This window comes from Sebastes umbrosus, chromosome 14, assembly GCF_015220745.1.
Source record: "Sebastes umbrosus isolate fSebUmb1 chromosome 14, fSebUmb1.pri, whole genome shotgun sequence".
Taxonomy (NCBI): domain Eukaryota; kingdom Metazoa; phylum Chordata; class Actinopteri; order Perciformes; family Sebastidae; genus Sebastes; species Sebastes umbrosus.
The window spans coordinates 17,103,605-17,124,735 of record NC_051282.1 but is presented as its reverse complement, the minus strand read 5'-3'; the positions used below and the strand labels follow the sequence as shown (position 1 = coordinate 17,124,735).

Here is a 21,131-nt window from a genome sequence, read left to right as displayed (position 1 = left end):
GCCAGAGAGAGAGAGAGAGAGAGAGAGGATGGAGCAGGCAGGCTGGTAACCGGGCTGCTGTAACGGGGATAATCTGCAGCCTCCGTGTCTCAGGTGCTCTGATGGAGTGAACCGGCCACCGATGAGGCGCCTTTACTTCCTTTCTCTGTCGATCATGGAGAGGGTAAGAAGAAGACACACTAAAGGGCTGAAAGCCACCGTGATGCTCGGTGCACAGATGTAGCCGTGCGTTAGACCGTCCAGCTGTTTTTATGGGTGGAGGAGGAGGAGGGAGGATGGAGGGATGGATGGAGGGAGTGGGGTGTTGATAGGAAATAGACGCCTTGCAGTCGGAATAAAACCGCCGTTTTTTCGACATTAATCTTAATCACTAAAAAATAATCCAATCTATCTTTCTGATTGAACGTGTTAATTAGGCCTTCATCATTTTACAGCGTGATTGTCACAACCTCCTCCCATGATGTGTGATAGGCTATATCCTGCACAGCTTCAAAATATTCCCCTCTATTTAGACCATTTATTATTTATTATTATAATAAGACAGCAATTAATTCCCATTCCTAACACCCATGAGGATAATAAACCTGCATTCACTCAGAATATTTTTTTTTTTTTTACAGATGGGTAGAAAAGAAGCCCATTTCCTCCTGGATACAGCCTCGTAATTACAATTCATGATGACACCCTTTTTTTTTCTCTCCTCTCACATGAATGTATGAAACAGCGCCGCATCTTTTCTGCTATACCTACACAGGCCTGATGATAATTTGTTGTGTGTTTGAATAGGCTGCGACTCATTTCCGTACATCATGCGCATTCATTTTCTACCATTACGACTATGGACGCTCGGATACATAAAGCCGAGACATGCACTGATGGATGAATTACTCCAGACGTTGAGTATCGCGATGCCAGTCAGTGGAAGAGAGAGAGAGAGAGATGGAGAGAGAGAGAGAGCTCTGCTGCTGCTGCTGCTGCTGCTGCAACAGCAATGCTTACTCTGTCTTTGAGGGTTTGGAGAAACGCCTGAGAAAAGGTGCTCTAGTGTGTGTCAGGATGGATCATATGTGTGTGATGATATGAGATCACAACCTGGTGGGAAATGACTTACTTACTTAGTCCTTGTTGCGCCTGGTGGCACATAGGGCAAGGACTAAGGATCTCCACTCATCTCTGTTGTTTGCTTTCTTCTCAATGCTGTTCCAGCTGTATCTTCTCTTCTTCATTTCTCCTTCGATGGTTCGCCTCCAGGTTGTTTTGGGCCTCCCTCTTTTTGCGTTTTCCCTCCGGTGTCCAACACAATGCCACTTCTGTCATTTCATCAGATGGTTTCCTTTAATACATGTCCAATCCATCTCCATCTCCATCTCCATCTTCTTCTTATCAATATTGTTTCCATGTCCAAGCACCCTGTCGTTTTGTGTAGTTCATGGTTTGTGATCTTCCTAGGCCAGAATATCCTCATGATCTTTCGTATTGTGAAAGCTGGAAAGCTTGCCTATATGTCTCTTTCAGTCATTCCCCAGCACTCAGCCACCATATAGAAGTACAGATAGTACACAGCTGTTGTATAACTTTATCTCGGTGTTTCTAGTTATGTGTGTCGACTTCCAGATGTTTCCAAGTCTTAGAAATGCTGTCTTTGATTTTCCTAATCTGGTCATCATTTATTATATTTATTATATATATACAAAATGATGGAGGAACACATGATGTTATATATAACATCATGTGTTCCTCCATCATTTTGTTTTTAACTCACATTCTTCTTCTTCTTCTTCTCGTTCCAGGTTCGTCTCTCATCTCAGTGAAGCCTGGGCCGGGGGTCAGAGGTCATCCACCAAACCTGCACTTCTCCCTCTTTATCCCTGCACCCCCACCTCCACCCCACCCCTCCGCATCCCTACACTGTTTCCCCCCCGAAAACCACTGGAACTCTCACCCACACAATCACAGAGCTACCCCACCACCCCCCACCAGCACTGGTCTCTGGCCTGCCGCCCAATCAGCTTGCGAGGAAATAACCCCCGAACCGACGCAGTAACTTGTTGGCCCGTTTGATGACGAGTCAGTGGTTCTAGTGTCCTACACATCCTCTCAGATATCACCTCTCACACCCAGGCCTCAAGATGATGTGCGAGGTGATGCCCACCATCTCGGAGGACGGGCGCGGCGGAGGAGGCGGCTCGTCTTCCCCGGCGGGGGGCGGAGGAGGGATGGGCGGAGGAGGGATTGGAGGCATTGGGGGCTACGGCAGCAGGGATCCCCGTGGCGGTAGTGGTGGCGGCAGCAGTGGCAGTAGTGGAAGTGGAAGTGGCGGTGGCGGCAGCAGCGATGAGGGTGGCAGCACGGGCAACCTGGAGTCGCTGATGGTGAACATGCTGACGGAGAGGGAGAGGCTGCTGGAGAGCCTGAGGGAGACCCAGGACAGTCTGGGGACGGCGCACCTCCGCCTGCGAGACCTGGGCCACGAGAAGGAGTCGCTCTCGAGGCAGCTGTCCATCGCCCTGCCACAGGTACGACGACGGAGGGGGTCAGGAGGTCACACAGTCTCACTAGTTTCTACATCACATAATGCTGTTACTGAAGGAAACACACATGTCTCAGCTCAACTGTTTATATCCAGACACCCATCCTGACTGTGTGAGGGTATTATTATTATTATTATACTATTATACTTCAATTGATATACTGTAGGTCATAGTTGCCTTGTCAAGGTCAGACTGAAGGCGTGAATGAAGGAAGGTTTCATCTCTGCAACTGGCTTGAAATGACAACTTCACTCATGTCATTAATGCTATTGTGTTATGTCACGGTGTAGTCAAGTGTGTGAGCATTTAGTCATTACTCTGCATGTTTGACTAACGGAACAGTTCACCCCGAAATGAAGACTCAGTCAGAGTAACATGTCTTATTAGATTTTGTATCCAAATGCAACGCATGGTGCATTCAAAAGTGCAATGTTTACGTCATTATCTCTCACATGTTTGTTACTCACAACGCTGTGCACATCCCAGCGTGCAGGGATGCGTTGCACTGCACGCATGACTGAAGCATTATCGTTGAGGAAAACAGAGGAGATGAATGAATGGGTGAATTTTGGACATATATTTTATTTGTCTATTCATTAAACGTTTAAGGAACGTTGCTTGGTATTTCCTGCTCTCATTAGAGCAGGAAAAAGACGATTAGCTGTTAGCTTTAATAGTTTGGGTAAAGGTTGAGATGGAAGTATTGGTAAGAATTTGCTATTTGTTTTGTGGTTCTGTGTGCTGACTTCTACGGCTGCCCCCTCTTAGTCGATTAGTCGACTAATCAGTCGTTTTGGTCTTAGTCGAAGAAGATTTCTTTAGTCGATTAGTTGTTTTTTATGCTTTTTTCATGCTGAATGACTTATTTCCAAGAAATTTATGAGCACATCTCTGGTAAACACAAGATTTAAAGTGGTGCTTTTTTTGTGTGATTCCTCGTGGAGTGAGTCAGCTTCACAGATCTGTCGATTAAATCAACTAATCTAACTCATTGATTAGTCAACAAAATCATATGAGTGTTAGTCGACTAAGAATTTCTTTAGTCAAGGACATCCCTACTGACTTCAGTGGAGTGTTGACTGACACGTGGGTGTGTAGTTTAGGTGAACCTCTCCTCTAAGTTCAGATACTACTGAAGGTTACAGTTTGGGAATTGCAAACAGTCGTTACTGCGTCTCAACTGGGTATCATGATCCAGTCTAATTATCTCAAGTTTAATATGAAACAGGGAAAAACAAGCCTGCTCTGCTAAAAATCTTAAACCTTAAAAATACAGAAAATAGTCCACATTAACAGGATATATGATATACTGTATAGGGCTGTCACAATATCAGATTTTCAATGCACGATCATTGTGGCCAAAAGAATTCACGATAACTATATTATTGGGATATCTATAGAAAATTTTAAAATCAGTCAAATTCATCTATAACTTTGTTTATTGTGCGTTTTGTCTCTTTTTTGACAAATGAAATAAACTTCAAAATAGGAGTGTCAGGAGCTGGAGAGAGAGAGTCTGTAACCATAACTGTACAGAAGCATGATTTAAAGCTTCAGTAGGCAGAACGCTTTTGACATCATTGGGCTAAAATTGCATAATAACCTTTCAGCATATTGCAATTCAAGTGTTCTGAGAGAAAACTAGACTTCTGCACCTCCTCATGGCTCTGTTTTCAGGCTTTAAAAAATCTAGCCCATGACGGAGACTTTGGCCAATCACAGGTCATTTCAGAGAGAGAACGTTCCTATTGGCTGAATTCCAGCTGGTGGGTGGTGCTTGGTATTTCCTCAACTGATCTCAACATGGCTGCCGGGTCACAAACTGTCTCATTTTACAGCTAAACAGTACACTACAAGATGTTTCTGAAAACATTTGAGGCGAGAAATAGGCATTACAGTAACAAAATATTGATTCATATTTTATCAGCGCTGCCTAGTTTGACCGTTTGATCGGAGTTTGCGAGTGATTGACAGCTGCTCAGAGACGGCAGCTGGACGGCAGCTGGACGGCAGACTCCAAATCAGCTCTGACTGCTTGTTTTCCTCCGGTCTGTGAAATCTTGCAGATGCCGTTGGGAACACCGGAGTACACAGAGGCACATGATTTTTTTCAGATCACCTGTCTCATGCACTACTGTCAGGATATAGTGACCGTTTTATAAAAATAACTTTTTTTTTAATCATATTCGCTCCATTTCTACCCACTGCTGCTTTAAGAGGTGCTGGATTATGTACGTGATATTATCATATGTGCATTATTAAATATCACAGTTATTGTCAATACCGGTATATCGCAATGCGCTTAATACTGTATATGCCTTACAGTACTTCATTTGCACATTACTACATATACAGTGATCATATTTACAGATATACAATCCTACTGAGTTCCTGTAGTCCTAAAATATTTTTATTTTTATCTTGTGCACGCAAATGAACATCTAAATAAACACATGCAGTATAAGAATACAGAATACAAGATTAACTTCCAGATTCATGTGAGCAGCAGAGTTGGAAAAGCACTAAAATCGACTATTTACTGTATAAAAAAGCATCAAAACCAAAATTCTCCATCACAAGTAGAAATCCTGCATTCAAAGTCTGACTTCAGTAAAGGTAAACAAGTATCATCAGTAGGATGTTGTACTGTATCAATAGTGAAAACGGTTCCTTTCACAGCGTTGAATTATTGATGTGTTAACCTGTTAGCAGGGTTTTAATGCTGCAGCCGGTCCAGGTGGCGCTGAGTCTGACTCCTTTATTGTTCTGCTGGGGAGGTTAAAGTACAGCAGCACAGATGGAAACCATCACATCTCCAACATCATCATCACTTCTCTTTGACGCTACAAATGCTAAACGCTAAAATAAGTCATCGAGGTAAAACATGGCTGAGATAAAACAGCGTGTATTTAATGAGCTCATTGCATTTTGAAAATTGTATTCTGCAAAGAAGCTACAACCAGTGGAAATAATCCACTAATAATACCTCAAAACAAGAGGTGCAATGATTAGTTGACTAATCGATTAGTTGATCGACAGAAAAATAATCACTAACTACTTTGATAATCGATTTATTTTTAAGATAATTTTTCATGTCAGAAAATGCTGTTTTCAGCCTCTCAAAAAAAGGAGATTTCATGCTTTTCTCTGTTTTATATCAAATTAAACTGAATATCTTTGGGTAACAAGACATTTGAAGACATGCTCTTTGACTTTTTTAGAAACTGGGATGGGCATTTTTCATTATTTTCTGACATTTTATAGACCCAAACGATTAATCGATTAACCTAGAAGTAATTGGCAGGTTAATCTATCATGAAAATCGTTATTTGCAGCCCTACTCAAAACTGCTCTTTACTGTAGTAAAATGTTTTACTTAATGATGCTGGAGGATCAGTCAGTAACCATGACAACTGAGTTTAGTCGTTGCTATGTTGTTTTTAAGTTGCAAGAAGGGCTGTACGATATGAGGAAAATATTCGATAACGTTGTTGAATATCGTGATAACGATACTACGTGAAATAAATAATCAGATATTAAAATGCAGTTCTGCCTTTCTTCTGCTTTCAACAAATTTGAACATTGAACTGAACACAAACGGCACCAATAAAAAAAACAAAACAATAATTATATTTTAAAGTGCAGTTATCTGCTTATGCTCTCTTTCAACTAACCCAAGTCTTTGAGTGTAATATCGCAGTCTTTCACAATGTGTTTATTGCACATAAGTTGACATCGCGATGACAATAAAAAGAGGATTTTGCAGCCCTAGTTGCAGTAGTCATGTATATCAACAAAAGCTGCTTGAAATGTATCCCGGTTTGTGCCCCTTTATATTACTATTGCATTCACAGCTCATCTGGTTTTCTGAAAAATATAAAGCCTGTGATCTTTGACAAACCCAGAAGGTCCTCCAAGCATCTGGATGAAAAATATATCCACACATATATAATTGCTATCCAGGTAGCTGGAAATGACATATGTCCTTGCTTGTTCTGCAAAACACAAACAAAATATTGTTATTTCGAATGAAAATATAAATTATTGGAAAGTAACATCAATATACTAATATAACCAATTAAATGTTTATGTTCATGTTTCCTGTTGTACAAATTGAGCAAGAAAGTATATGGGGCTGCAACTAATGTTTTCATAGAGAAGTAAAGAAACCAGAAAATATTCACATTTAAGAAGCTGGAATCAGGGAATTTAGACTTGTTTTTTTCTTTAAAAAAATACTCAAACTGATTTATATGGACGGAGCCTGCCAAAATAAAAAATAAATGCAAAAATAAATAAATAGTAAATGCAAAAATAAATCAATTTAAAAATTAATAAAAATAAATACACAAATAAATAAAAGTGAAAATTAAACAGAAGAGTAAATAAATGAGGGAATTAATACAAAGATAAATAAATAAAGAAGCAAATTAAAACAGAAATATCAATTTATGTCACATTTGATCAATTAATTATTGGCTTAATTTATTTTTAATATAATTTTTGCTACATTTAATAACATTTATTTATCGAGTCATTTATGTATTGATTGATTTATATTTTATTTTGGCAGGTTCCGTCCTCCAGAATTTATCGATTATCAAAATAGTCGCCTATAAATAATTTAATAGCTGACAACTAATTGATCAATCGTTGCAGCTCTAGAGGTATACTATTTACGAAATACGTTCCCAACTTGAGAAACAAACCAAAACTCTTTTTTATCGTGCAGCTGTTGGAATATTTTTTATCCAGATTGTTAGAAAAGTCTTTGAGGATTGTGGAAATACTTTCAGAGCAGTTGTGTTGTTGAACAACCTGCTATGTTTTTCAAAGATCATTATAATGTTTGGATGCGTAGCTTTATGATTGGACTGTTATGGAGAAGAGGTACAAACTGGGACGACATAAAACCTGGAGATGATGCCCCTGTACTGTAGTACAGGAGCCAATTATTATATTATTTCACATCCCAGCGCCAGAGAGCTAATCATGTTGTAATTCCACTCAACATACAAGGGCTCCGTCTCTATTTTCAGGCGGTAGTCATTGTTGGATGCCACGGGTGGCGATGATGCCTCCCTCGTTGTTAGTGCCTATTAATCTGAAAAAAAAAAAAAAAAAAATGAAATAACAGATATAGCTGAGAGAGAGTGACTGGACATTAAAGAGCCATATTACCTCACCGAGAGCAGATCAATATGGTGCACACATCTGCAGAAACACACACAGGCAGACAGAGGAACACATGGAGCGGTGCTGTGATACATTCTACTGTAGATGAGTTCAGCGAGTTCGTCTGTGTGTGTTAGACGTTGCCAAGAGAGAAAAATAGGAGAGAGGGATGGAGAGAGCGACAGCATGGCACACACAGAGAGAGAGAAACCTGGTGATATGAAACACACAGAGACTAACAAATCAAGCTTATTTGCATATTGCTGCATACTAATAAGGTGGCTTCTAGAGTGTGTTTTAGATGTGGTGGATCATGACAGGGGGAGATTGAAATGGATGAAGGGGCAGAGAGTAGGAAAGAGGTGAATGCCAGCGCAGAATGATTTGCATCGACCAAAATGACGGCGCTAGATAGAGGCAGAGAGGAATCTAGAAAGTGTGTGGTACCGGTGGTACATCTCACTCCATCTTCTGCATGAATTAATCCCAGAATTATGATATCCTTCGGGCCCAGAACATGCCATCTGCACACAGCAATTTCCTCCTTGATCCTCCCTACTTCCATCTTTTCAAATAAGCTTTCTCCATCCTGCCTTATTTCAGCACAGGAGCGTAGAAGCTTGTTACAGACTGCACGTTTTCAAATGCATTTTTGGCTGAGAGGTGTGTGAGGTGATCAGTGTTAACACAGTGCAAAGATAACAGCAGCACCGTGCATGCATCGGTGCCCTTTAATGGCTCGTTTGCATTTCTTAAAACACACATGATCCGGCGCACATGTGGTTTGAGGACGGCCGTGTGCTTTGTGTCGTGTGTGCGTCACGCCACCATCACACCCGAGCAGAGAGGACATTAATCAGTGCAGGGCGAGTGGAGCGCTCATGGTACAGTGTGTGTGTTCAGTGGAAACATCATCTCTGCTGCAAGTTTGACTTGCACTCCATGATGTCACTCATCCTCTCTTTGTTGATTTGTTGCCGTGGATACCATTTGGTTTGACCAAAGGCAACATATTTCTTATCATAACTATCATGTAGCTAACCTCACATTATACATAATTGGATTAAATTACACAAAATCACAACAATTCAGCAGGACTGCTGTCAATTGGAAATCTAAGACGTTGGGCTCGTTCCAGCTGCTCTCATGCTTGTTTAACCTCCAGGCGTTTGTTTTAATGACGGGCAAACGCACAGCCAGTCTTGGTTATTGAGCAATTAAATCAATTTCAGGTGCAACACGTGCAATAAAGCTGGTTGTTAGATTTTATATTGAGGCCTGGTTTAAGACTCCCGGTGGCCGCCGTGGTAGATATGGCAGAGAGTCTGCTGTATGTGGACGGGTTTCCTCTTTCTGCCAAAACATAGTTGCACGTCTCTGCATGTGTGTTTAATGCAATGAAATTCTATAGTTAATTGCGCTGTGTGGGGTAACGGAAAATATTGGCAGTAAACGTTACAGCAGTCTTTTTGTTCTTATGTTTACAGTAATAGTGCATGTTTATTATTCTGTGGGGATAACTGGCCAAATTTAGAAGAGGTGACCTCATGCTGAGATGTTTTACTGATCTTCATTTGTTGGTTTCAGACCATCTGACTCAACATTTATCACTCATACAGGGCAGAAATCCATTAAGGAAGCAACAGAGGAAATACAAATGTTTTACTGACGGTGCAGATTCAGTGCAACGCAGCCTGGAAACCTTCACTCCCCTGCTAGCTTCTTACTAATCCCTCCGCCTGGAGCCAATCTCAATTGACTTTGGGCAAAGGCGGGGTACACCCTGGACAGGTCGCCAGACTATCACAGGGCTGACACATAGAGACAGACAACCATTCACGCTCACATTCACACCTACGGGAAATTTAAAGTCAACAATTAACCTAACCTGCATGTCTTTGGACTGTGGGAGGAAGCCGGAGACACTAACACGGGGAGAACATGTAAACTCCACACAGAAGGGCCCCAAGCTGGGTTTGAAGCTGTGAGGCAGCAGTGCTAACCACATCACCACCGTGCAACCCCCATTAGTATATGACTGTATGAAAATAATATGCAAGATAGGCATATTGTTTGTTTTTATGAATGGCCGAATGGTGCGTCGCTTTAAAAGTTGCAGCTGCAAGGAATTGTGGGGCGGCATTATGTCCTTTCCTTTGGTAAAGGATGGTCCAGTGTATCCTATGCTAAAGGAGATAAGAAAGGAAGCATTGAAGACATCTTTCCTCAGCATTTAGAGAATTCGACCAGCTGTTATTATGGCTGCTACTCAGATACTTCTGGGTCATTTCACTCCGTTAGGAACCTTACTAAGCAAAACAGAGTTTTCGACCACAGCCCAAGTTTATGCCCTCTCTCTCTCTGAAGGCATTCTGGGAAATAAAGGAATCCAAGTTAAAGCAGACAGGGCAGGTTTGGGAAAAGTACAGCGCTTGATAACGAAATAATGTGTCGATGCAGTTTGATGAGTGTGTGTGTGATCATGACCCCCTGCAGAAGCTTGGAGTCAATAACAGCTCCCTCTTGTGACCCTGCAGGAGTTTGCAGTGCTGACCAAAGAGTTGAACCTCTGCCGGGAACAGCTGCTGGAGAGAGAGGAGGAGATAGCAGAGCTGAAGGCGGAGAGGAACAACACACGAGTCAGTACTCTAACACACCGAATGTCTGGTTAACATTATCTGCTTTATTTATTTGGTTAATTAAAGTTCTTGTCAGATTCTTTTGGCATGAGTTTTTATGTTTTCTGAAAGAATTCAAATGTGAGCTCCAATCATCTGAGACCGTTTATAACAGATAAAAGGGTTTTATTGTATGTGAACCACATGTGTTTCCAGCTGCTGCTTGAACATCTGGAGTGCCTGGTGTCCCGTCACGAGCGCAGCCTGAGGATGACCGTGGTGAAGAGGCAGGCCCAGTCCCCGGCCGGCGTGTCCAGCGAGGTGGAGGTCCTGAAAGCACTCAAGTCCCTGTTCGAGCACCACAAAGCTCTGGACGAGAAGGTGAGGGAGAGACTACGGGTGGCTCTGGAGCGAGTGGCGTCCCTGGAGGAAGAGCTGCAGTCTTCCTCTCAGGAGGTGAGTCCACGTTTCTCTGCTGCTTTTCACAGCTTTCAGTGAGTTAGTGATGGAGCCTCTACTGACGGTTCTCCTCCGTGTTGCTTTAGGTTCTGTCTTTAAGGGAACAAATCAAGCGACGGCAGCAAGGACTAGACAACGGCAAAGAGGTAATGGGATGCATTTCTTATATGATTTTGGAAATGGAGATGCCTCATACAGAACTTGAATCATTTTGGTACACACAAACACATTTCTCCCGTAGAGATGAGGGAGCAGAGATCGAGAGAGAGATCGAGCTATTAGTTTTAATGTATCACCATGAAAAATCCCCCACTATTACTGCTTTGACATTAACCTGAGTGACCAACATATTTTATGCATTCAATGCTCACACGTTTCCTTACCAGAAGAAACCTGAAAATACAAACTGATACCGGAAAGACTGAGAGTCTACAGCCATACCAACAGGCCTGTGAAGCTGTACTGATGAATGCTAATGGCAGCATGCTTACATGCAACATTTAGAAATCAGGATTCGTACGGTCATGAAAAACCTAAAAAGTCATGGAATTTGAAAAAAGCTATTTCTGGTGAAGTTTTGGAAAAGTAAATAAACCCAGAAAGTTTTGGAAAGGTCATAGAAATTTGCTTCACGAATACCTTTATAATAGAGTATATAGTTACGTTCTTCTCTATGTGGGGTAACGACAGACTCCAACCTCTTATTCTTATTTTTCATGTGTACATAGATGTTTCAGAGAATGTATGATCATGAAGAAATCTTTTCTTTTCATTCAGCGGCTTCCCAACGGACCGTCGTCCATCCTGGATGACGCAGACATCGACAGGCAGCGAGAGGGCGAGATAGAGCGACAGAGGTCCGAGCTGGGACAGCTGAAAGAGAGACTGGCCCTCATGTGTAGACAGGTACTCGATGCAGACACACTCTTATGGTCTAATGCTTTCACCAAAACAAACACAAGCCGGGAGATGCTAACGGACAGAAAATGACGTGCGCTCACTCAGCCTTGCATCACCACACTCTCGCTTCCCGTCAGGTCGGGGAGATCGAGGAGCAGCTGACGTCCGCCAGGAGGGAGCTGGCCCGATCGGAGGAGGCCAACCAGAAACTACAGAGGGATGTGAAAGAGGTGAGACAATAAACCGCCACGATGTGCGTCTGTCGCAGTGGCACAGAGAGCTCATACTCACAGAAATATGTAGCAGTTTGCTATGGTAACAAAGCCATTTGCCTACTTGGCAGCGGCGGCTGGTACTGTATGCACCAGAGCCTCTACCCTGTAGCCATAGTGACGGTGCCATCAGTCAGCATGGAAGGTGTGCGGGGCATTTTCGGACAAGAGGTGGTCGAGTCAGTTAAACCTTTTTCCCTTCATGTCTAACTGCTTCTCCTTTCTCGCCGCTCTTTTATCTTCCCACTGTCTCCCCCCACCCCCCTACACTCTGTCTCTCTTTGACTTGTGCAACTGCATAAGTGGGTGCTTCTGAAAGCTGTCAACAACAACTATTAACCAGTCATTATCATTCTTCAGCTAATAGCTGTTCGAGCCCAGTGAGTTCCCTTTGATCAACACCTACTTGTAAACTTGACATTCGCCCTGTCCCACTTTCTCTGTCTGGTCTTCTTTGCTTTCTATTTCTGCATCACAAGCTTTACATACATTTCTTTTTTTCCTCTTCAACTCTCCCAGGCGCTCTGTCAAAGGGAAGACATGGAAGAGAGAATCACCACATTAGAACGCAGGTTTGTGTTTTTTTCTCCGTGAACTCTCATTGCCTTCCTCCGAAACACGCTCCGCTCACTGCTGTCTGCCGCTTTGTTCTGGTTTGCAGGTACCTGAGTGCCCAGAGGGAGGCGACGTCTCTCCACGACACAAAAGACAAACTGGAGAACGAGTTGGCCAGCAAAGACTCTCTCTACAGACAGGTGGGGGAAAGTCTCTCTCATCCCTGTGTGTGTCCCATGTTTCTGCCGTTGATTGGCAGCTTGGCACGCAGAGCGTGCCATCGATGTGTTTTCTTCCACCCCCCTCCTGGTAACTCTAATCACGTCTGCTGCCCTCGGCAAACTCGTGGCCCGAGTTTCACCTCCACTCCCTCTTCTTGCAGAGTGAGGAGAAGAACCGGCAGCTCCAGGAACGTCTGGATGATGCCAAGCAGAAGCTGCAGCAAACTCTGCAGAGGGCCGAGACGCTGCCAGAGATCGAGGCCCAGCTTGCCCAGAGAGTGGCAGCACTCAACAAGGTGCGTGTGCAAGTGTGTGTGTCTGAAACCAATCCAGCCCTGTTGCTGCATTTTTTTTGTTAAAATGAGATTAAACTAGTGCTGTCAATCAATTAAAGTATTTAATTGTGATTAATCGCAAATTAATTGCACATTTTTTATCTGTTCAAAATGTACCTTAAAGTGGGATTTGTCAAGTAGTTAATACTCTTATCAACATGGGAGTGGGCAAATATGCTGCTTTATGCAAATGTATGTATATATTTATTATTGGAAATCAATTAACAACACAATCAAAGGTACTGCATTTAGCATAAAAATATGTTCAAATCATAACATGGCAAACTGCAGCCCAACAGGCAACAACAGCTGTCAGTGTGTCAGTGTGCTGACTTGACTATGACTTGCCCCAAACGACATGTGATTATCATAAAGTGAGCATGTATGTAAAGAGGAGACTCGTGGGTACACAGAGAACCCATTTTCATTCACAGATCTTGAGGTCAGAGGTCAAGGGACCCCTTTGAAAATGGCCATGCCAGTTTTTCTTTGCCAAAATTTGGCGTAAGTTTGGAGCGTTATTTAGCCTCCTTCGCGACAAGCGAGTATGACATAGCTTCATATGATACCAGTATCTTCCCTCTAGCTTTAAAACTGAGCCTGTTAAAACCTAAACATCGCAAGTTACGTTAAAGCATTCAAGAAAGTAGTGGCGTCAAAATGAATTTGCGTTAACACATTATTATTGCGTTAACTTTGACAGCCCTAGATTCAAATATGAATATTTTCACCTGACAGCAGCAGTATACGCATACGTACATGTGTGCATCGACACAATAGCATGAGTGTGTGGGCATGTGTGGGCAAGTAGGCTGGTGTGTGTTCATGCATGAGTGACATAGAACATGAGATGTCAAATGACAGATACCAAATATTTTCATCGAGCGGTGCCAGTAATTCAGAAGCAAACGGTCTTCAGATGAAAGCCAGCTCAGCTATTTGATCCTTGGGCGCTAAACACGTCAAGAACTGTACGGTGCATCAAATTCTTCCTAAGTGACTGGTTTTAATTGCTAGTATGTTAACCACTAGCATTCCCGTAAACACAATATCCACTCATGCCAAAGAAAACGTTGCCCTCCTCCAGGTAGCCAAACCTCTTAAATGGCTACACTTACTACTTGCATGTTCAGACAAGATGGCTTCCGCGGGAGGACGAGACACAAGCAAACAAAGTTTCCTGTTGCGCTGTGATCTGTACAGGCATGTAACTAATTGGCGGACTCGGTCAACAAGCTGTTTCCTTTGTGTTAATTTGTATCAGTGTCGCAACACGATTCAGGCTCTAACCCCGCTTCCTTCCTCTCCGATCAATCAGGCGGAGGAGCGTCATGGTAACTTTGAGGAGCGACTGCGACAGATGGAGGCGCAACTGGAGGAGAAGAACCAGGAGCTACAGAGGGTGAGTCATGCCTGCGTTTCCATCTCTCTTTCTCTCCCTCTGTTTTCATCCTCCCCCTCTCTCATGCAGTTCCTTTTGTCAGCCTTTACAAAGACGCACTAATTTTCTAAACCCTCTATTTGACCGGGCACATTGAGATAGAAATCTTTGTCTCTCGCTCTCAGTCAAGCAGAATGCTTGTTATTAACTTCCTCCCACCCTCCCTTCCTTCCCCCCTCCTCACACTCATATTTTCTTCTCTTTCGCTCTCACCCGTCTCGCTCTCTCCCCCTCAGGCGAGGCAGAGGGAGAGGATGAACGATGAACACAACAAGCGTCTCTCCGACACGGTGGACAAGCTACTGTCTGAGTCCAACGAGAGGCTGCAGCTCCATCTGAAGGAGAGGATGGCCGCTCTGGAAGAAAAGGTGACAGAGTTCACAGCAAAATCAAATCAAACCCTAAAGATGGGTCCTTTTCCCCCAAATAACCTCCTGGTGTCAGGTATGTTCACGCAGCTCTCTGCCCTGCAGGAAGTGACCAGTTACAACTTGAGTAAATTCCCAAACTGTCTCAAAACAGCCGTGAATCCTTCATCCAGGACAGTGGTGGAGAGTAACTTTACTTTATACTATAAGCAAAAAAATATTCTATCCTGATATAGATCATTTCATATTTCGATAATGATATATATCACGATATAGCATGTTTTCTGGGAATTCAATAAATAAATAGTCTATATGAAATATCCACACAGTAAAGCCTATTTTTGTATACTCCTGTGTGAATTAAATACTAAAATAAAGATTTCCAGCTTTAGATTTAACTACACTGGGATAGAATTATTGCCCAGCCCTAAATGCAATAATATTAATAATACAATTATATAGTATATAATAGCATAATACTCATATGGGTCTACATTTTACTGTTGATTCTTTTAGTACATTTTGTTAATAATACTTTCACTTTTACTTGTAACAGAGTACTTTTACTTTTTGTAACTTCTACTTTTATTTAAGTAAAGGATCTGAATAATGAGTGAAAATCTGGCTGAAATATGAATTTTAAAAACACCATTTGGAACACCAACTCTTAGCTGTCTTCCTTTTTTTTTTAAACCTACTTAACTTTAGTGCGTTATCAGCACTTTATTAACATTTTCCACCGATTTTTCTACATTTTTATTCACTGAAAGCATTTTCTGAGCAGTCAGCATCACAAAAGGAGCATATATACTGTAAATCTCAGAGATTTGTGTCCTTTTGCTGCAGGAAAACTTTCTGCAGGAAAAGCACAGTGTCATAAAATCTGGGTACAACCTGGGTAAAAACTGGCTGGATTATAATTATGAAACATTGCTTGTTCTCTTACAGGATTTCTGGGTGTTTCCCCTCACTCCTGTGTAAAGCTGCAACGATCAATCGATTAGTTGTACACTATTTAATTAATTACCAACTTTTTGATAATTGACTAAACGTTTTGAGTCGATCTAATTCCAGCTTCTTAAATGTGAATATTTTCTGGTTTCTTTACTCTTTTATGAGAGTAAACTGAATATCTTTGAGTTGTGGACAAAAAAATTTGAGGACGTTTGAGGACGTCATTTATAGACCAAACAACTAATCGATTAATCACAATATACAATAATACAATAAAGATAATCATTAGTTGCAGAGCCTGTGCAGCTGAACACAATCCCACTTTAAGACCAGCTCACTAACCTGTCCAGGTTCTCATTAAGAACATACTGCTGTTATTTTATAGTAATACATCTTCTCTTTCTTCCTCATCCAGAACGCCTTGTCTGAGGAACTATCGAACATGAAGAAACTCCAGGACGATCTCTTGGCGAACAAGGTGCCTCTAGGCTTCACTCTTAGTTAAAGCTAGTCGACATATGTTTCTTTTTTCACCAACTCTGTCTCTCTTCCACCTTCAGGACCAGCTGATAGCGGAGCTGGAGAGGATTCAGCTGGAGTTGGATCAGCTGAGAGCGAGGCCCGGGGGCTCTTATTCCAGGTTTGTTGCCATTTAAACGCAGAAAGAGAGAAACATTATTCTGTTTCTCCAGCGTCGTCTGACTGTAAAGACGCCAGATTTGTGACTTTTATCTCGTCAGGCAGTGTAGATAAATCACCTCACGTTGGAGGCGTTAAACGCTGTCTGTTGATATGTAGCTGACACACACACATACATGATCCAATTAGCACTTTCTCATCTGCACGTCTTGACATTGAAAGCCTTCTGTAAACCTGTTAATGGGAATATGAAGCCCTTTACACTTTATATGAAGTCAAATCACCAGTTTTCTTCATATTATAACTTCTTATTGTTTTATATTGGATGTACTCTATTCTATATATTTTTTTTTTCAAATTTCAGATTGATGTTTTGATTCTTTTTTAATGCTTCTACTGTACATATTTTAGTTTTGGTTGCTGTGTTTGGTTGCTGTGTTGTCTGTTTTTCTCTCTCATTGTAGTCGCCGCCACAATCGTATTCACCCTGCAGGGATAATTACCTTATCGTCGTATCTTCTTTTTCCCTCTGTCCCTGCAGTCGCTCTCTGCCAGGTAGCGCTCTGGAGCTGAGATATTCCCACGGGAGCGGCTCGCTCCCAACAGGCTCGACCACTCACCTGGATCCCTTCGGTAACGCCTCCGCTGGGGGCGTGGTCAGGCGGAGTCACCGGACCCGTTGGAGCTCCGCCAGAGAGGACTCCACCAAGGTGACAATCTAACATCCCCATGACCTGCTGTAAAAAAAAACTGATTGATTCTCATCTATCATCTTTTTACACATTATACCTCTCAGACGCATCAGTTACTTTTCTGTTAAACAACAAAAATTGGTCAAATTTGCAAAAGTATCTAATAACTTAACATCAGGAAGTGGTCTTCCCTCTGAATAGTTGTAAAGCCCCAATTTTCTCATCAATCTTTCTTGCAATAAAATCGATTTTGTTGTCCTTTCAACCTGAAAAAATAAACTTTTCTTACATTTCTTATGGACTCTAGTTAAGTGTGAAGACATAAAAGAATGAGGAAAAATCAATGTTTTTGTATTATTTTACTACATCTGTCGCTTGCAGGTTGATGTTACATTTATACTGATCTCCTATGACTTTCTTATTAAAGTGAACAGTAAACATAACACAACATTTTGTTTTTTTCATGGAAGAACTACAGTACTACTCTCTGTGTACAGTACCCAGACTGGGAGAGCGGGGCTCTGCTGGGTACCGGGTTTGAGCCGGGCTTAGATGTGGGCTGCTCCGACGACGAGGATGACGGGGAGCCTCGGTTTGGCTCCGAGCTGCTGTCCCCCAGCGGACAGACGGACGTGCAGACCCTGGCCATCATGCTGCAGGAACAGCTGGAGGCCATCAATAAGGAGATCAAGTAAGGCATCTGGGAGGGATGTTACATAATCCACCTCATACTACAGCCTCATAGTACCTATAAAACTACAAGCTCTGCATCTAAATCTCAAAACCTTAAAGTTCCATCTGCGTTCTTTTCCGTTTTTTTTCCAAATGGAAACTCCCTTTTTGCAAAAGAGTTCCTGGTCTACCGCTGCATCGATCGGTTAGTTTGTTTGTGTTATTGTGTAACTTTCGGGTCCAAACTAACGTGGCGTCCACAGCAGTACTTTGTTTAGGTTCCCTGCTGGTACTCCTGTCTGCTTCTCCAAACTGGGAGCATGCAGACCGCTATCTAAGTTACTGTATGTAACATTAATACACTGACCTTCAGGATGTACGTTTATATACTGTACATGTAGCAGCGGCATCATGCAGAAACCTACATCAGGTTACGTGGGATTTTTTTTTTACAAGAGCTTGGGAAAGAGATGGATGTAACCTTTAAGTAAAAGTACAGAAGCATTAGCATCAAAATTGACTTAAGGTACCAAAAGTAAAAGTGCTCGTTCTCCAGTGACTAATACATTATTATTTGTGACATTATTAGATTGTTATGCATCAATGTGTAAGCTGCATTTTACTGTTGTAGCTGCTCAAGGTGGAGCTAGTTTTAATTACTTTAGAGCTGCTGGTAGCTGGTATGTAGATTTTGTTACCATTGGGCAGAGCCAGGTTAGCTGTTCCCCCTCCTTTCCAGTCTTTATGGTAAGCTCAGCTAACTGACTTCTCACTGTAGCTTCATATTTATCATACAGAAATGAGAGTCTGATCTCACTCTCGGCAAGAAAAACGAACACACATCAGTGTTGGATGTGCTTCAAATCACTACGGTCCAAATGTTTCGTCCTCGTTTTCTCACCCTCCTCTTTCCAACCCAGACTGATCCAGGAGGAGAAGGAGAACACGGAGCTGCGGGCCGAAGAGATCGAGAACCGGGTCAGCGTGGCGTTGGACAGTCCGCCCATCCCTCCGTCCTCTCTGGGGAGAGACAGCACAGGACGGGGCTTCATCCCCTCGTCCATCACATCCTCCACCCTGGCCTCCCCCTCCCCCCCCAGCTCTGGACACTCCACCCCTCGCCTGCCTCACTCCCCGGCCCGCGAGACTGACAGACAGGTACTGCTTCTATTCCCGCCCCGTGTTAACCTTTTTTATCTCCACCTCCCTGTTTATGCAAACAGCTCCTCCAGACAGTGAGTCATGTAAATAGGGTCTGAGAAGTTCAGTGATTCTTTAACAGCAGCATGTTAGATTGGGCAAGATAGATTCAAGTTAACTTGAAGGATACGGTTGGTGCCAGACACGCCGTTCCAGTGTCTCTGAAACGGTTGGCTGGATTACAAAAGATGGTGCAATAACCACCAAACATGCAGTCAGCGGTGATTGTGAAAGTGATGATGTGGGAGTTCAGAACAGAATGGTTCAAGATATAAAGCAGGAAGAAAAAACAGCTTAGGACAAAAATCTGACCATTTTGGCCATCCCCGTGCTCTATTATGTCTCATAAGTTGTTGTGTTTATACCATTTGATACCACAGATTTGGTAAATTGAACCACTCGACGAGAACTGATAAATATGATCGAAAATCCTTCCAAAATACCACATTAAGACACCAAGACCTTAAGGAACACCATAGAAAAAGCCATGCTGTGAAACATTTGAAGTTTTGATGGCGAGCACTTCTGTTCTGGAAACTGCTCAGAAATTACCTTATTGTCAATCTACCTAGGAAAGCCATCATCTGAATGCCCTAAGTCTCTAGTGTGTGGCTGTAAGGTTTCGTGAGGCTGTGATTATCCTAGAGGTCACCACAGGTCATTTTATACAGTGAGGTCAAATTTTTAAAAAAAAATTCTCACTACAATGAAATGGCTCCTATGGGGATTAACATCATCACACATGAATACAGTTGGGCTCATTGGATCCACAAGAGTCTCAGCTTTACAGTTATACACAATTTATGTAATTCAAGACTGTTTAGGGACCCCAGTATGCAGACATATTCAAATACACCATTTTAGAATAGGCGAAAATAACACATTTATACTGCATGCATGAAACTGCATGTGATCAGCATGTCATAAAGTCTGTAAAGGGGAGACTCGTTGGTACCCATAGAACCCATTTTCATTCACATATCTTGAGGTCAGAGGTCACGGGACCCCTTTGAAAATGGCCATGACAGTTTTTCTCGCCAAAATGTAGCGTAATTTCGGAGTGTTATTTATCCTCCTCACGGAAAAGCTAGCCCGCTACATCTTCTGAAAGACTTAATAGCGGACGGGCCCACTGGCGGGTCGTCTGCTTTTTAAGAGGATAAAGTATAATTTTCAAGCAGTCCAGGTTCTCAATGATTCAGCTGTTCTGAAGGAAAAACAGCTCCTAAGCTACCTGGGTGTATCATCCAAGCTGCACACCCCTCTCTCGCTCTAAATTGCTTCTTTTTTACATTTCGTTCTCCAGAACAGCAAAGATGATGACCGGTCCCTCGCTCTTCTCGACTCTACGCCTCCCTCCACTCCTCGTGCACTGCGATTGGACAGGATGACCCTCACCCATCCAGGAGCGATGCTCGATGACCCCCGGGAGTTTCGCAGGTAAAGCAGCTGCACGTTAAACACATCAAATATAAACGGTTTAATCCTCATGTTTCCCGCTCAGTGATTTCCTTTGTCCCTTCCAGTCTCTCAGCAGATGGCAGCAGCTCCAACAGCAGCCAAGATTCTCTCCACAAGTCCAGTAAGAAGAAAAGCATCAAGTCTTCCATCGGGCGGCTCTTTGGGAAGAAGGAGAAAGGACGGATGGGCCAACCTGGGCGGGACGGGTCTTCTTCTCTTGGTAAATAACACTGATAATCCACACTGTCAGCATTTTCATTTTCACAAGTTTGCTCATTCATCTCTATATTATCGTTCATTCTTGTGACCTTTGACCTCACTGTGTCTCTTCCAGCGTCTACGCCCTCTGAGGACATGGCCTCTGGAGACCCGATGGGGATAAACAAGACTGGGACTCTGGGTCCAGCAGATAAAGACCGCCGCAGCAAGAAGAAGTAATTATGTTTTGTTGGTTGTCAGATTAATATTTTGATCTCTCACTTGAACGGCACCAAATAAAGTTCTCTCTCTTCTTACCAGGCATGAGCTACTGGAGGAAGCATGTCGCCAAGGACTTCCCTTTGCATCCTGGGACGGGCCCACTGTTGTGTCTTGGTTGGAGGTACTGTGCCACCACAGAAACCTAAAGGATGAGAGAT

General features: G+C 42.7%; 1 protein-coding gene across 2 annotated transcripts in view; it reads left to right on the top strand.

Moving 5' to 3' along the window:
- Positions 1-8: 8 nt before the first annotated feature.
- ppfia3 (PTPRF interacting protein alpha 3) overlaps positions 9-21,131 on the top strand; it is a 33,673-nt gene continuing 12,550 nt past the window's right edge. The window contains exons 1-21 of one of the 2 annotated variants that reach the window (XM_037791937.1): positions 9-163; positions 1,791-2,516; positions 10,244-10,345; positions 10,541-10,780; positions 10,870-10,929; positions 11,561-11,689; positions 11,821-11,913; positions 12,475-12,527; positions 12,617-12,710; positions 12,893-13,027; positions 14,385-14,468; positions 14,744-14,875; positions 16,245-16,307; positions 16,390-16,469; positions 17,010-17,178; positions 17,658-17,851; positions 18,753-18,990; positions 20,339-20,472; positions 20,559-20,713; positions 20,828-20,927; positions 21,013-21,094. In XM_037791937.1, coding sequence (XP_037647865.1) covers positions 2,130-2,516; positions 10,244-10,345; positions 10,541-10,780; positions 10,870-10,929; positions 11,561-11,689; positions 11,821-11,913; positions 12,475-12,527; positions 12,617-12,710; positions 12,893-13,027; positions 14,385-14,468; positions 14,744-14,875; positions 16,245-16,307; positions 16,390-16,469; positions 17,010-17,178; positions 17,658-17,851; positions 18,753-18,990; positions 20,339-20,472; positions 20,559-20,713; positions 20,828-20,927; positions 21,013-21,094 — 2,724 coding nt within the window. In that variant the 5' untranslated portion in view covers positions 9-163; positions 1,791-2,129. Of the gene's footprint in view, positions 164-1,790; positions 2,517-10,243; positions 10,346-10,540; positions 10,781-10,869; positions 10,930-11,560; positions 11,690-11,820; positions 11,914-12,474; positions 12,528-12,616; positions 12,711-12,892; positions 13,028-14,384; positions 14,469-14,743; positions 14,876-16,244; positions 16,308-16,389; positions 16,470-17,009; positions 17,179-17,630; positions 17,852-18,752; positions 18,991-20,338; positions 20,473-20,558; positions 20,714-20,827; positions 20,928-21,012; positions 21,095-21,131 lie in introns of both variants that reach the window. The other variant, XM_037791936.1, reaches the window with a different exon arrangement.